This window comes from Erythrolamprus reginae, chromosome 10 (assembly GCF_031021105.1).
Source record: "Erythrolamprus reginae isolate rEryReg1 chromosome 10, rEryReg1.hap1, whole genome shotgun sequence".
Taxonomy (NCBI): domain Eukaryota; kingdom Metazoa; phylum Chordata; class Lepidosauria; order Squamata; family Dipsadidae; genus Erythrolamprus; species Erythrolamprus reginae.
In genome coordinates this window covers 42,550,667-42,566,917 of record NC_091959.1, presented here as the reverse complement: position 1 = coordinate 42,566,917, position 16,251 = coordinate 42,550,667, and the positions used below count along the sequence as shown (strand labels likewise).

At 41.0% G+C, this 16,251-nt stretch overlaps 2 gene segments (V, D, J or C); both read left to right on the top strand.

Moving 5' to 3' along the window:
• The first annotated feature begins 7,187 nt into the window (after positions 1 to 7,187).
• LOC139172775 (immunoglobulin lambda variable 6-57-like) lies at positions 7,188 to 7,766 on the top strand. The segment is given in 2 exon segments: positions 7,188 to 7,233; positions 7,435 to 7,766. Coding segments are annotated over 2 exon segments (378 nt in total).
• A 6,871-nt stretch (positions 7,767 to 14,637) lies between these two features.
• On the top strand, positions 14,638 to 16,070 carry LOC139172774 (immunoglobulin lambda variable 1-40-like). The segment is given in 2 exon segments: positions 14,638 to 14,791; positions 15,739 to 16,070. Coding segments are annotated over 2 exon segments (486 nt in total).
• The last annotated feature ends 181 nt before the right edge of the window (positions 16,071 to 16,251 follow it).

Genomic DNA, 16,251 nt, shown 5'->3' with positions numbered 1-16,251 from the left:
CTGGCTTGTGGAGTTTTATCTTTGAGAGTCGTGGGACCTGACTGTGAACTTTGGTGTCTTGGAATCCTGGTTTGTGCCTTTGACTATTGAAACCTTGGGGGGGGGGTGCCAGCAAGAAGCTTGCTGTATTGTCTGGACATCAGGACCCTGCTGTACCATATTATATCCTGTCTGTTGGAAAGAACAGGTTTTCCTCTGTGCTTATTTTTTCCAGTTATAAAATACTTTTGGCTTTTACCAGAGTGTCTGGCTGTTTTTTCCAGTTGGTGTTGAGGTCTGGGGGAACCCAGACAGAACAGATATGAAAGTAGGGGAGAAGATATATGAAAGGAAGAAAAGATATATGATGTATGAGATAAGGAGAGACAATTGGACAGGGGACGAAAGGCACACCAGTGCACTTATGTATGCCCCTTACTGGCCTCTTAGGAACCTGGAGAGCACAATCATGGATAGTCTAAGGGAGAAATGTTGGGGGTTAGGGGTTGACACTACTGAGTCCGGTAACGACTTCCACGCTTCGACAACTCGATTGCTAAAGTCATATTTTTATCAGTCAAGCTTGGAGCGATTAATATTAAGTTTGAATTTGTGTTGTTGCGGTTGAAGCTAAAGTAGCCATTGACAGGCAGGACTTTGCAGCATATGATTTTGTGGGCAATACTTAGATCGTGTTTTAGGCATCGTAGTTCTAAGCTTTGTAGACCTAAAATTGATAGTCTGCTCTCGTAGGGCATTCTGTTTCGAGTGGAGGAGTGAAGGGCTCTTCTGGTGAAGTATCTTTGGACATGTTGATGGTGTCTATTTTCACAATAATTGAAAGCAGTGAAATAGGCTGGGTGCGGTAAAACCATGGTTGAAGACAACTCAATGATCTTAAGGATGGAGTTGGGACTTCCTCCTAAGATCTTCCAGTTCCTGCTCTGAACTCTTATTTGAGCAGTGTGCCTCTTTGTCACAAACACCACATCTTGATCAACAAGGTAGAGGTTAATTTGTTTAAACAAACACCCATTTGCATGCTAATGGCCTTTCTCACCTCTAGGGTTTTAAGAGAGACCCAACAGAAGACAAATAGTGATCCTTATGTTCAGGAAGAAGACCTCAACATCCACCATGGCTTGGATTCTTCTGCTCTTCACCATCATGTCCTCCTTTGGTGAGATCCAGGGGAATGAAGAGAGAATTCTTTTGATGGGTTTTCATTGGAAGCGCAATGCAGGAAAATTCTGGTTGTCATGCTATTACCATATTTTTTGGAGTATACAATGCACCTTTTCCATCTTTTTCCTCCCTAAAAGAGGCTGAAAATTCAGGTGTATCTTATACTCTGAATGTAGCTTTTTTCCAAAGCTTTCCCCCCCCCCAACCCTAACTAGGTACTAACGATCTTCCCAGCTCTTACCTTGCAGGTTCTTTCATTGTTACTCTTTGTGAAGAATGTTTTCCAAGCCCTAAGTCTTTGCAGGTTTTTTTCTATTGCTCTAACTTGCTCCAAATGATTTTTTCCAGCCCTAACCAGGAGCTAACAATGTTCCCAGCTCTTACCCACTTGCAAGCTCTTTCATTGTTACTCTCTATCAAGAATGTTTTCCAAACCCTAAGTCTTTGTAGGTTTTTTTAATTGCTCTACTTCCTCGAATGTTTCTTTCCAGCCCTAACCAGGTGCTAACAATGTCCCCAGCTTTTACCAGCTTGCAAGCTCTTTCATTGTTACTCCTTGCTAAGAATGTTTCCCAAGCCCTAAATCTTTGCAGGCTTTTTTTCATTGCTCTGAATGTTTCTTTCCAGCCCTAACCAGGTGTTAGTGATTTTCCCATCCCTTGCCGGCTTGCAAGCTCTTTCATTGTTACTCTCTCTGAATAAGGTTTTTTTAATAGCCCTAACCAGGGGATAAAATAATGTGCTGAAGTTGACCACACTAAGGACGCTAGCCAGCTGAATATCTGTTAAGCAGATTCTTTTCCCTATTTTCTGCCCCCAAAACTAAGCTGCGTCTTGTACTCCAAAAATTACGGTATATACCTCGCTGTAGAACTGTTGCTGTTATTTAAAGAACATCCATATTCTCTTTCAGTGGCCAGTATCCAGCAGTTGCAGAGCCTGAAGAATTCAGAATCCATAGCTATAGGTGGCACTTCCAGTGTTAGAGTATTCACAACTTCTGGAGGCAAGCTGTTCCACTGATCAACCGTTCTGACTGTCAGGAAATTTCTCCTTAATTCTAAGTTGCTTCTCTCCTTGTTTACTTTCCACCCATTGCTTCTTGTTCTACACTCAGGTGCCTTGGAGAATAGGTTGACTCCTTCTTCTTTGTGGCCATTCCTGTGATATTAGAACACTGCTATCATGTCTCCCTTGGTCCTTTATTTATTTATTTTGTCCAATACACAATACATATTGAAGAGGATAGACATGAAGTATTATATATAAAGAAAAGATATAAAAGTAGGGGAGAAGATATATGAAAGGAAGAAAATATATATGATATATGAGATAAGGAGAGACAATTGGACAGGGGACGAAAGGCAGGCTAGTGCAGTTATGTACGCCCCTTACTGACCTCTTAGGAACCTGGAGAGGTCAATCGTGGATAGTCTAAGGGAGAAATGTTGGGGGTTAGGGGTTGACACTACTGACCTAGGATTGATAGCCTGCTTTCGTAGGGCATTCTGTTTCGAGTGGAGGAGTGAAGGGCTCTTCTGGTGAAGTATCTTTGGACATGTTGATAGTGTCTCTTTTCACAATGATTGAAAGCAATGAAATAGGCTCGGTGTGTAAAACCATGGTTGAAGACAACTCAATGATCTTAAGGATGGAGTTGGGGCTTCCTCCTAGTAACTTCCAGTTCCTTCTCTGAACTCTTATTTGAGCAGTGTGCCTCTTTGTCACAAACACCACATCTTGATCAACAAGGTGGAGGTTAATTTGTTTAAACAAACAGCCGATTTGCATGCTGGTGGCCTTCCTCGCCTCTAGGGTTTTAAGAGAGACCCAACAGAAGACAAATAGTGATCCTTACGTTCAGGAGACCTCAACATCCACCATGGCTTGGTTGCTTCTGCTCTTCACCGTTATGTCCTCCTTTGGTGAGATCCAGGGGAATGAAGAGAGAATTCTTTTGATGGGTTTTCATTGGAAGTGCAATGCAGGAAAATTCTGGTTGTCATGCTATTACCATATTTTTTGGAGTATACAATGCACCTTTTCCACCTTTTTTCTCCCTAAAACAGGCTGAAAATTCAGGTGTATCTTATACTCAGAACGTAGCTTTTTTCCAAAGCTTTCCCCCCCCCCAACCCTTACTAGGTGCTAACGATCTTCCCAGCTCTTACCTTGCAGGTTCTTTCATTGTTACTCTTTGTGAAGAATGTTTTCAAGCCCTGAGTCCTTGCAGGCTTTTTTCCCATTGCTCTTAATGTTTCTTTCCAGCCCCAACCAGGTGCTAACAATGTTCCCAGCTCTTACCCACTTGCAAGCTCTTTCAGTGTTACTCTCTATCAAGAATGTTTTCCAAACCCTAAGTCTTTATAGGTTTTTTTTATTGCTCTACTTCCTCGAATGTTTCTTTCCAGCCCTAACCAGGTGCTAACAATGTTCCCAGCTCTTACCAGCTTGCAAGCTCTATCATTGTTACTCTTTGCAAAGAATGTTTCCAAAGCCCTAAGTCTTTGCTGTCTTTTTTTTTCATTACTCTGAATGTTTCTTTCCAGCCCTAACCAGGTGTTAGTGATTTTCCCATCCCTTGCCGGCTTGCAAGCTCTTTCATTGTTACTCTCTCTGAATAAGGTTTTTTTAATAGCCCTAACCAGGGGATAAAATAATGTGCTGAAGTTGACCAGACTAAGGACGCTAGCCAGCTGAATATCTGTTAAGCATATTCTTTTCCCTATTTTCTGCCCCAAAACTAAGCTGCGCCTTATACTCCAAAAATTACGGTATATACCTCGCTGTAGAACTGTTGCTGTTATTTAAAGAACACCCTTATTCTCTTTCAGGGGCCAGTATCCAGCAGTTGCAGAGCCTGAAGAATTCAGAATCTGTGGCTATAGGTGGCACTGTCACCATGTCTTGTGTCTATAGTGGTGGAGTCATCACTGACAACAATTACCGTCGATGGCTCCAGCAGAAACCTGGGAAAGTTATAAGGCTCTTAGTTACTACCAGCAATTCCAGGCCATCTGATGTCCCAGCCCGTTTCACTGGGACCACGTCTGAGAATATCATGTCCCTGACCATCTCAGGAACCTTGGGTGAAGATGAGGCTACTTATTACTGTTCTATCTGGACTGGGAGTGAGTACACAGTGCTTGATTCAGATAGAGAAGTGAAACCAAAACTCTCATACTAGACCAAGGCTGTCGCAATATAAAGATCTTTAGAGTAGAGTAGAGCAACAGAGTTGGAAGGGATCTTGAAGGTCTTCTAGTCCAACCCCCTGCTTCGGGAGGAAACCCTACACTACTTCAGACATCTGGTTATCCAACATCTGCTTAAGAACTTCCAGTGTTATTCACAACTTCTGGAGGCATGCTGTTCCACTGATCAACCGTTCTGACTGTCAGGAAATTTCTCCTTAATTCTAAGTTGCTTCTTTCCTTGTTTACTTAATAATAACAATAATCCCAGCGACCGGTTAGGTCCCACAGAGTTGGCTGTCTCCGGGTCCCGTCGACTAAACAATGTCGTCTGGCGGGACCCAGGGGAAGAGCCTTCTCTGTGGTGGCTCTGACCCTCTGGAACCTGCTCCCCCCAGAGATTAGGATTGCCCCCACCCTCCTTGTCTTTCGTAAACTCCTTAAAACCCACCTCTGCCGTCAGGCATGGGGGAATTGAAACATCTCCCCCTTGCCCATGTAGTTTTGGTGTATGATTGATTGTGTGCTTGTTTTTTATATATTGGGGTTTCTTTTGTGGACCTTTTAACCTAAAACTGTAATTTAGATTGCTAAATATTAGATTTGTTACTATGTACTGTTTTTACCATTGTTATGAGCCGCCCCGAGTCTGCGGAGAGGGGCGGCATATAAATCCATTAAATCTAATATAATAATAATAATAATAATAATAATAATAATAATAATAATAATAATTTATTAGATTTGTATGGCACCCCTCTCTGAAGATTCGGGGCGGCTCACAACAATAATAAAACAGTGCGACAATGTAAACAAACATAATACAGGGATACCTTATCTTACAAACTTAACTGGTTCTGGGATGAGGTTCTTAAGGTGAAAAGTTTGTAAGATGAAACAATGTTTCCCATAGGAATCAATGGAAAAGCAATTAATGTGTGCAAGCCCAAAATTCACCCCTTTTGCCAGCCGAAGCGCCCGATTTTGTGCTGCTGGGATTCCCCTGAGGTTCCCCTCCATAGGAAACCCCACCTCTGGACTTCTGTGTCGCAAAAACGAGCATCGCAAAAACGAGCACTTTGCTGGCAATGGAAGTCCGGAGGTGGGGTTTCCCAGCAAAGGGAGCATCAGTGAAATCGCAGCATTGCAAAAACACCGAAGTCCTCGAAACCCCACCTCTGAACCTCCATTGCCAACGAAGTGCTCGTTTTCGCGATGCTGGGGTTCCCCTGCTGGGATTCCCCTGCAGCATTGCAAAAACACAGAAGTCTGGTGGTGGGGTTTCCCATGGAGGGGAGCCTCAGGGGAATCCCAGCAGTGCAAAAACGGGTGCTTCGCTGGCAACGGAAGTCCGTGGGCGGAGCATCCCAGTGGCAGCGGTGGGTTTGTAAGGTGAAAATAGTTTGTAAGAAGAGGCAAAAAAATCTTAAACCCCGGGTTTTTATCTCGAAAAGTTTGTATGACGAGGCGTTTGTAAGACGAGGTATCACTGTATTTTAAAAAGCATCTAAAAAACCCCATCATAAACCATGCAACACATGCATACCATACGTAAAAAAGAAACAATGGATGGGTGTTGCTCCTTATATTTGTCGCTCCTGATATTTCTAAAATGTTTGAAGCTTCAAGTTTTATTGGATTTATATGCCGCCCCTCTCCGAAAACTTGGGGCGGCTATCAACAATCATGAACAATATACAATAATAATCCAATACTAAAAGCAAATTAAAACCCCTTAATATATAAAACCGAACATACATACAAACAAACATACCATGCATACAATTGTAACGGCCTAGGGGGAGAAGAAGTCTTAATTCCCCCATGCCTGGCGGCAGAGGTGGGTTTTAAGTAGCTTACGAAAGGCAAGGAGGGTGGGGGCAATTCTAATCTCTGTGGGGAGTTGGTTCCAGAGGGCCGGGGCCGTCACAGAGAAGGCTCTTCTCCTGGGTCCCGCCAAGTGGCATTGTTTAGTTGACGGGACCCGGAGAAGACCCACTCCGTGGGACCTAACTGGCCGCTGGGATTCGTGCGGCAGAAGGCAGTCCCTGAGATAATGTAGTCCGGTGCTATGAAGGGCTTTATAGGTCATAACCAACACTTTGAATTGTGACCGGAAACTGATCGGCAACCAACGCAGACTGCAGAGTGTTGGTGTGACATGGGCATATTTAGGAAAGCCCATGATTGCTCTCGCAGCTGCATTCTGCACGATCTGAAGTTTCCGAACACTTTTCAAAGGTAGCCCCATGTAGAGAGCGTTACAGTAGTCGAACCTCGAGGTGATGAGGGCATGAGTGACTGTGAGCAGTGACTCCCGGTCCAAGTAGGGCCGCAACTGGTGCACCAGGCGAACCTGGGCAAACGCCCCCCCTCGCCACAGCTGAAATATGTTTCTCTAATGTGAGCTGTGGATCGAGGAGGACGCCCAAGTTGCGGACCCTCTCTGAGGGGGTCAATGATTCTCCCCCCAAATGGGCCACAATTTCCCTAGGTTGTTGAGTGGAATGTTTTCCAGCCTGAACAAAGAAGGATCAAGGGGATATTTCTCGTACACGTTTTGTCCTCTGCAAATTGCTCTGACTTCCTTTCCAAAAATTATTTTACTTAGTGTCCCCAAAAGCTCCACCAGCTCCTCCTAATGCTTGAAGAGTCAAAATTTCTAAGGATGAGGTTTCCTTTTATCTCAAGCAGGCTCTTGCATCTGAAGAAGAATTGATGAGTAGGCAGAGCATTTGCATAAATTTGAATCCCCCACTGGCAAAAGGCTTATGAGTACAGAGCCCAGCTGGATATGCAGACAATTTATTCCTGATCCCATCGTCCACCATGGCTTGGCTGCCTCTTCTTCTCATCCTCTCCTCTTCCTTTTTGGGTAATTGATAACTTGGGATATTTATTTTTATTTTATTTTATATTTATTTTTAAAAAGCTGGGACTCTTCCTCCATCATCTAATAATTCAGAAAAGGGGTTATTTGACTTCCGATTTCAGTTCCTACCACACATTTTTCCTATGTTCAATGTACATCATGCTGATTTAATCCTCCTGTCATCTTTGCTTTTTTTTTTCCCAGGGAGTTTTTCCCAGTTTGTCCTGAACCAGCCAGCTTCTGTCTCAGGATCTGCAGGAGGGACGATCCGAATCACTTGTACTAAAAGCAGTGGAACCATTGGATCAGGGTATTCCTCTTGGTACCAACAGAAACCTGACAGTGCCCCTAAACTCCTTATCTATCTTGATAGCAACAGAGCCTCTGGAATCCCAGAACGGTTTTCTGGTGCTGTTGAAAATGCTAAAACATCTGCCGTGTTAACCATCTCCAATCTTGAGGCAGAAGATGAAGCTGATTATTATTGCCTGAGTTATACAGGCCGTGGCACGTACACAATGATACAATCGCCTTGAAGGGCTGAACAGAAACCTTCAGCTGGTGAACACAACATGCATGACTAGCCAATGTGTGACATCTTCTCCTTGGTGTCTTCTCAGATTCTCAGGTGCTTCCTTCCTGCTTTCACATCCACGTAGACTCTGAGGGAAGTGATGGTATTTCAGTTCCCGAAGGATGCTATAATTAGTCTAGTACAGTGTCCCCTCGATTTTCGCGGGTTCAAACTTCGCGGAAAGTCTATACCACGGTTTTCCAAAAATATTAATTAAAAAATACTTTGCGGGTTTTTTCCCTATACCACAGTTTTTCCCACCCGATGACGTCATATGTCATCGCCAAACTTTCATCTGCCTTTAATAAATATTTTTTTAATAAACTTTAATAAATAAACATGGTGAGTAATAATCTAAATGGTTGCTAAGGGAATGGGAAATGGTAATTTAGGGGTTTAAAGTGTTAAGGGAAGGCTTGGGATACTGTTCATAGCCAAAAATAGTGTATTTACTTCCGCATCTCTACTTCGCGGAAATTCGACTTTCGCGGGCGGTCTCGGAATGCATCCCCCGCGAAAATCGAAGGGAACACTGTATTTCATGGTGGATGGAATGAAAGGTGTTGTGGTTAGCTCTGGCCCAGTTCCTGCCCCAAGGAATGTGGAGGTGGATGTGGGGGAAACATCCACATGCCACAAGCCTGTTTTGCTCCCAACAGAATCTGCTGACGAAGTCTCCTCTGACCAAGGAAGCGTGAGTGACAGGGAAGAGGGGAATTTGGCAGAAAGCCCAGGAGGAGATCAATCATCTGTATCATCCTTGGATTCCGAACAAGAAGTTATGACACATCCACACATGCGTAGAGTGATGTATAGGAGACAACAACTGAAGGATTATTACAAGAGATAAATGAGGCCACCTGTGGTTGGGTGGGGCTGCTGTAATTAGTGCTACAGATAAAAGTGCAGCCTGGTGTTTTAGCCTCATGGCAGTTTATCTGATTCATTATTTCGTCAAGATCGTGGTTTTTGCTCTTCAGGATTGTGTGTGGACTCTCTGGACTTTAGAATTGGACTCAATTTCCCAGTTATTGGGTGAGCAATTAGATTGCATTTAACCTGTGCCTTGTGTGTACCAGAAAATCCCTTTGACATTTAAAAAAGGGGGGGAGGGAGCTGTTTCTGTTTCTCTGTTTATAAAAACTTTTGGGTTTTCCTTTTATTGGGTGGTGTGTGTCTTCCTGGACTAATTACCCTGTTGAGACACGCCGGCAGAACAGAAAGGGATCCGCTGAATTATGGATTGTGAATCATTTATTCTGAATTTATTTATTCACGTTATTATGAAACATAAACTGTTTCAATTCCTACCCTCAAAACGTCCCTACACTGCACACCATGACAACTCGACACAGGAACAGCTTTTTTCTTGAATGCCATCACTCTGCTAAACAAATAATTCCCTCAGCACTGTCAAACTATTGATTAAGTCTGCACTACTATTACTACTAGTTTTTTCTCATCATTCCTGTCACCCATCTCCTCCCACTTAGGACTGCATGACAGTAACTTGTTGCTTGTATCCTTAAGATTTTTATTAATGATTGTTTCCTCATTGCTTATTTGACCCCTATGTCAATCATTAAGTGTTGTACCTCATGATTTTTGACAAATGTACATTTTCTTTTATGTACACTGAAAGCATCTGCACCAAAGACAAATTCCTTGTGTGTCCGTTCACACTTAGCCAATAAAGAATTCTATTCTATTCTATTCTATTCTATTCTATTCTGCTCTATTCTATTCTGCTCTATTCTATTCTGCTCTATTCTATTCTATTCTATTCATTTAACACAGATTTACCCAGATCAGCTATTTGGAGACAAGAGCCACATTGTGGATCTTTATCCCACATTCCAACTATAACCTAACAATGTCTCTACCTCTTACTCTCTGTCTACTGCAATAGTGATGAATTATTATTATTTTTTATTTTCTAAGATCAACCCTTTCATTTTAATGTTTCTCTCCCCTCACTGGGCTCCTTCTTAATTTTGACAAAGAGAATCTTGACAACTAGTTTGCCCAACTCCCCCCAAAAAGTATCTTGACGCTCGGGTGACATAACCAGTAGAAGTCAGGATTGCCATGTTTTCAAAACTTACTCTGAAATTTTAGTCCATAGAGTTCTAGTTTAAGGAGGCTTGTTGTTCAGGCTGCCAGTAGCAATGAGAAAATATTATATTTCCCTTCTCAGGAGTCATAAATGTCAGAAAACTGATTAAAAATGTCATCTGGCAGGAACTAGGGGAAGAACCTTCTCTGTGGTGGCCCCAGGCCTCTGGAATGAGCTCCCCTTGGAGATCCATACTGCCCCCGCTCTCCTTGCTCCTCTGCCGGCAGGCCTGGGGCTATTGAAATTACTTTGCTCCACCCAATGAATGAATGTGTGATGTATAATGTATGAATGTGTTGTTAACTTTTAATTATGGGGATTTTAATCTGTAAATTTTATTTAGATTTCTACATGTTGTGAGCCGCCCTGCATCTCAGGAGAAGGGCGGCATAGAAATCAATTGGACAAACAAACAAAATCAAAATACAAGAAAAGGCATGGGAATAAGTTTCAAAAACAATCAATTCAAATAAATAGATAGATAGATAGATAGATAGATAGATAGATAGATAGATAGATAGATAGATAGATAGATAGATAGATGGAGCTTCCTTTTTATATTATGGTGTGTTGTGGTTAGCTCTGGCCCTGCTCCTGCTCCAAGGACTGTGGATGTGGAGGAGACATCCACATGCTGCAGGCCTGTTTTGCACCCAGTGGAATCTGCTGACGAAGGCTCCTCTGACCAAGAAGACATGAGTGACCGGGAGGAGGAGAGTGTGGCAGACAGCCCAGAAAGAGATCAATTATCTAGCTCCTCCTTGGATTCAGAACAAGAGTTAATGATACAGCCACGCATGAGGAGAGCGATGCATAGGCAACAACAGCTGAGAGATTATTATCAAAGAAAATGAGGCCACCTGAGGTTGGGTGGGGCTGTGGTCATTAGTGAGGCTGCTATAAATAGCAGCCTGTGGGTTTGGCCATTGTGGAGGATTATCTGATCGTTGTGTTTGGTGACTGCTTTGCTGACTTTTATCTTTGTGTGCTGATTTTTCCCCGCTTTGAAACTAACCCAGAGCAAAGTGTGTTTCACTTTGTGAAAGAAGAAGGGCTGTGAATTGCCTCAGAGCTGCAAGCTAAGTACCACAGAACTGATAAGGAACTTGTACAAATTACCAATTTGTTTGGAGACAAGTGCTCTTTGCTATACAAAAAGAGTGCTCTGTTTATTTGCATTTTCGGTGTAAAGAACATTGTTTTGAATTTTCAAACGTGTGTGTGTCTGAAATTGTATCTGTGCATTTTTGGGAGGATCCTACCAGAGAGCTCGACAGAACATGGGTCCCACTGAAATCATGTGGGCTCTGAACTGAATTGTTGGTTACTCTTGAAGATGCCCTGAGATGAGCACAATGATTTTTCAGGAAAACATGTAGTTGTGACCCATCGTAGGCAGTTTTCATTCCTAACATCCCTTATAATAATATAACAACAGAGTTGGAAGGGACCTTGGAGGTCTTCTAGTCCAACCCCCTGCTTAGGGAGGAAACCCTACACTACTGCAGACAGATGGTTATCCAATATCTGCTTAATGCTGTTCTGTTTAAGAAAAGTAACAAGTCTTCTGTTCCCGGGTCACCCTGACCCGGACCGAAAACTCTTCATTTGCAGTGCTTATGTTTGGTCAATTTGAATACTTTTTTCACTTGGAAAGTAGTCTGAACATTTCTGCACACAATGATATGAAAATTGAACTGAAGAAATTAATCCTTATTGGTTTATTTTGCACATAAATATGCCTCCCCCCCGTTTTTGTGAATTTTCTTTAGGTTTATTGATAATTATGCCTGCAAAATACATTCTATTTTACTAAAGTTGGTATGGGATTGGTAGCTTGAACATTTCTGAACATAATGATATGAAAATTGAACTGGAAAAATTGATGCATATTGGTTTATTTTGTTGATGAAATGCACGCCCCCCCGTTTTTTAAAAATAGTCTTCACTTTATGGATAGTTTTGCTAGCAAAATACATTCTATTTTACTAAAGTTGGTGTGGGATTGGTAGCTTGAACATTTCTGAACATAATGATATGAAAATTGAACTGGAAAAATTGATGCATATTGGTTTATTTTGCACATAAATGTATGCCTCCCCCCGTGTTCAATTATTTCAATTTATATAAAAATTATGCTGTTAATTTCAAACTTACATACTTTTTTTTAGTAAAATGGATTTGTTTCATAAAATTAGTTCTCTGGCTACAATGTGGTTGATTTTCAAAAGGATATTCCAAATATTTCTAGACAAATATGTATAAAGAGTGACAATAATGGCACATAGCAAGGCCGGGGGGGGTGGGGGGTGGCCCTTTTGTGGCAAAAATAAACCAATAAGAACCATTTTTTTCAGTTCATTTATATTTTTCTTATATTCAGAAATGTTCAATTTAGTATATCAAACCTTTTGGGGGAAAATTCCTTAGGGATTTGTAGCCTTAAAAAATAGAAATTGACACGAAATTAAAAAAGGATGGGGGGAGGGGCTTTTTGATAAAAATAAAAATATAAGTCTCAATTTTTCCAGTTCAATTTTCATATCATTATGTTCATAAATGTTCAAACTAGTTTTCCAGTTGAAAAAGTTTTCAAAAAGATCAAATTCAAGTACCTAAAAAAATTATTTTTGGTCCGGTCATATACGAACAGAAACAGACTCGAAGTTATGATTTTTTTTTGCCCAGAAAACAATTAGCCACCACCCCAAAAATATTTTTTGATGATCAGCATTGTTAAATTGAGTAAATGAATGCCTAAGATTTTAAAGAATATTTCGGATTTGGAGCATAAAAAAATAAAAAGTGAAAATGGTTGCAAGCAGCCGAGGGGGGGGGGAGGCCTTATTTCTGATATTAAAAAACCAATAAGAATCATTTTTTTCAGTTCCTTTATATTTTTCTTATATTCATAAATGTTCAAGCTACCAATCCCACACCAACTTTAGTAAAATAGAATGCATTTTGCAAGCAAAACTATCCATAAATTGAAAAGAAAATTCACAAAAATGGGGGGGGGCGTGCATTATATCCGCAAAATAAACCAATAAGATTTACTTTTTTCATTTCAATTTTCATATCATTGTGTGCAGAAATGTTCAGACTACTTTCCAAGTGAAAAAAGCTTTCAAAAAGACCAAACATAAGCACTGCAAATGAAGAGTTTTCGGTCCGGGTCAGGGTGACCCGGGAACAGAAGATTTGTAACTTTTTTTGCCCAGCAAAAACTAAGCCCCCCAACCCCCAAAAAAAATTCTCATAGAGAGAACCCCTGAAATGATGAAAAGCCATGAGATTTCAAGTTTCAGATATGCAGGGAAAATTTTTTACAGGGACTCAAACTTGGCTTCGGGTCGCATACGACCCGAACAGAACAGCAGGGTTAAGAACTTTCAGGGTTGGAGTATTCACAACTTCTGGAGGCAAGCTGTTCCACTGATTCATTGTTCTCACTGTCAGGAAATTTCTCCTTAGTTCCAAGTTGCTTCTCTCCTTGTTTAGTTTCCACCCATTGCTTCTTGTCCTGCCCTCAGGTGCTTTGGAGAATAGTTTGACTCCTTCTTCTTTGTGGCAACCCTTGAGATATTGGAAGACTGCTATCCTGTCTCCCCTGGTCCTTCTTTTCATTAAACTAGCCATGCCAAGCAGGTGGAAGGTCTTAAGCATAAAACGTATCAGGAAAGACTTCATGAACTCAATCTGTATAGTCTGCAGGACAGAAGGAAAAGGGGGGACATGATTGAAACATTTAAATATGTTAAAGGGTTAAATAAGGTCCAGGAGGGGTGTTTTTAATAGGAAAGTTAACACAAGAACAAGGGGACACAATCTGACGTTAGTTAGGGGAAAGATCAAAAGCAAAGTGAGAAAATATTATTTTACTGAAAGAGTAGTAGATCCTTGGAACAAACTTCCAGCAGACGTGGCTGGCAAATCCACAGTAACTGAATTTAAACATGCCTGGGATAAACATATATCCATCCTAAGAAAAAATACACAAAATAGTATAAGGGCAGACTAGATGGACCATGAGGTCTTTTTCTGCCGTCAGTCTTCTACGTTTCTATGTTTCTATATGCCCAGTTCTTGCGACCCTTCTTCATATGTTCATCCCCTAATCGTTTTTGTCACACTTTGACATAAAGTAGGGACAATTCTTGCATCGCAGGTGATCTGAAGGTCTTCTCAAATGTTCCCAATCAGCCAAAACAGGGTAGACTCCTCAAAAGCTGCATCAACAAATCTTGATCTTCAAAGATAATAACAGAATAGAAACATAGAAACATAGAAGATTGACGACAGAAAAAAGACCTCATGGTCCATCTAGTCAGCCCTTGTACTGTATTTTAGCTGATGATGGATCTATGTTTATTCCAGGCATGTTTAAATTCATTGACTGGGGATTGACCAACTACGTCTGCTGGAAGTTTGTTCCAAGCATCTACTGCTCTTTCAGTCAAATAACATTTTCTCACGTGGCTTCTGATCTCTTCCTCAACTATCTCCAGATTGTGTCCCCTTGTTCTTGGGTTCACTTTCCTATTAAAAACACTTCCCTCCTGAGCCTTATTTAACCCATTCACATATTTAAATGTTTCAATGGATAACAGAGTTGGAAGGACTTCGGAAGTCTTCTAGTCCAACCCAGACAGGCAGGAAGAAAGGGAAATTTATTTCCTTGTGGCTGAAGCAGGCTTTGATATCTGAGAAAGATTCGATGAGCAGCCAGACCATTTGCATCAATTTGAATCCCCAACTGACAAAAGGAATAAGAGTAGATAGCACAGCTGGAAGTGCAGACAATTCACTCCTGACCTCATCTTTCACCATGACTTGGCTACCTCTTCTCATCCTCTCCTCTTCCTTGATGGGTATTTTATATTTACTTAAAAAAGGCTAGGATTTATTCTCTATTATTTATTTATTTATTTATTTATTTATTTATTTATTTATTTATTTATTTATTTATTTAATTTATTTTATTTATTTATTTATTTAGTTAGTTAGTTAGTTAGTTAGTTAGTTAGTTAGTTAGTTAGTTAGTTAGTTATTTGGTTATTTATTTAGTTAGTTAGTTATTTATTTATTTAGTTAGTTAGTTAGTTAGTTACTTAGTTAGTTAGTCCAATACACAATGAGAGTTTTAGTGGGTATATATATATATATATGTCACATGTTTAAGCTGAATTTGAAAATTAAGGGAGACTAGGATAGATCTATTTCGGCCTTATTTTGGCCTCATCAGCTAGCCATACCCACTGGGACTATATACACATAGTAAAATACATGATGGAGGTTATAGAGGAGATACTCCTAGTAAAATATATCAAAGAAAGAATAGAAAAGAAGATATAGGAATAGAACCTATCAATGAAAGAATAGAAGAAGAGATATAGGAATAGAAGAAAGGTAGAGGAGATATAGGAGAGCAATAGGACAGGGGATGGAAGGCACTCTAATGCACTTGTACTCGCCCCTTACTGACCTCTTAGGAACCTGGAGAGGTCAACCGTAGATAATCTAAGGGTAAAGTGTTGGGGGTTTGGGGATGACACTATGGAGTCCGGTAATGAGTTCCACGCTTCGACAACTGAAGTCATATTTTTTACAACCAAGTTTGGAGCGGTTAATATTAAGTTTAAATCTGTTGTGTGCTCTTGTGTTGTTGTGGTTCCTCCATCACCTAAAAATTCAGAGAAGGGGTTTCTTCTCTACTGCTCTGATTTTTATTCCTACCACACATTTCTCCCACGATCAATAAACATCATTCTGATTAAATCCTCCTACCATGTTTGCTTTTTTAAATTTTTTATTCCAGGGAGTTTTTCCCAGCTTGGCCTGAATCAGCCACCCTCCATCTCCGGATCCCTTCGAGAGACAGTCCAAATCTCTTGTATTACAAGCAGTGGAAGAATTGGACCAGGGCATTCCTCTTGGTATCAACAGAAACCTGGAAATGCCCCCAAACTCCTGATATATGGTGATGGCAACAGACCCTCTGGAATCCCAGGACGATTCTCCGGTGCTGTTGGAAGCTCTAGAAAAAGTGCCATTTTAACCATCTTCAATGTTGAGGCGGACGATGAAGCTGATTATTACTGCCTGAATTTTGAAGAAAGAGGCTTGTACACAGTGATACAATCCCACTGAAGAGCAGCACAAAAACCCTGTGGCAGATGAACGGCAATTCGCATGACTAGACAATGGGTGACATCCTCATCTCGTTTCCTCTTAGCCTTCTCAAATTCCCAGGTGCTTCCTTCCTGCTTTCACACTCACTTAGGCACTTAGCGATGTTGTTAGATTAGCACAGGAATGAAAGAGGAGATGT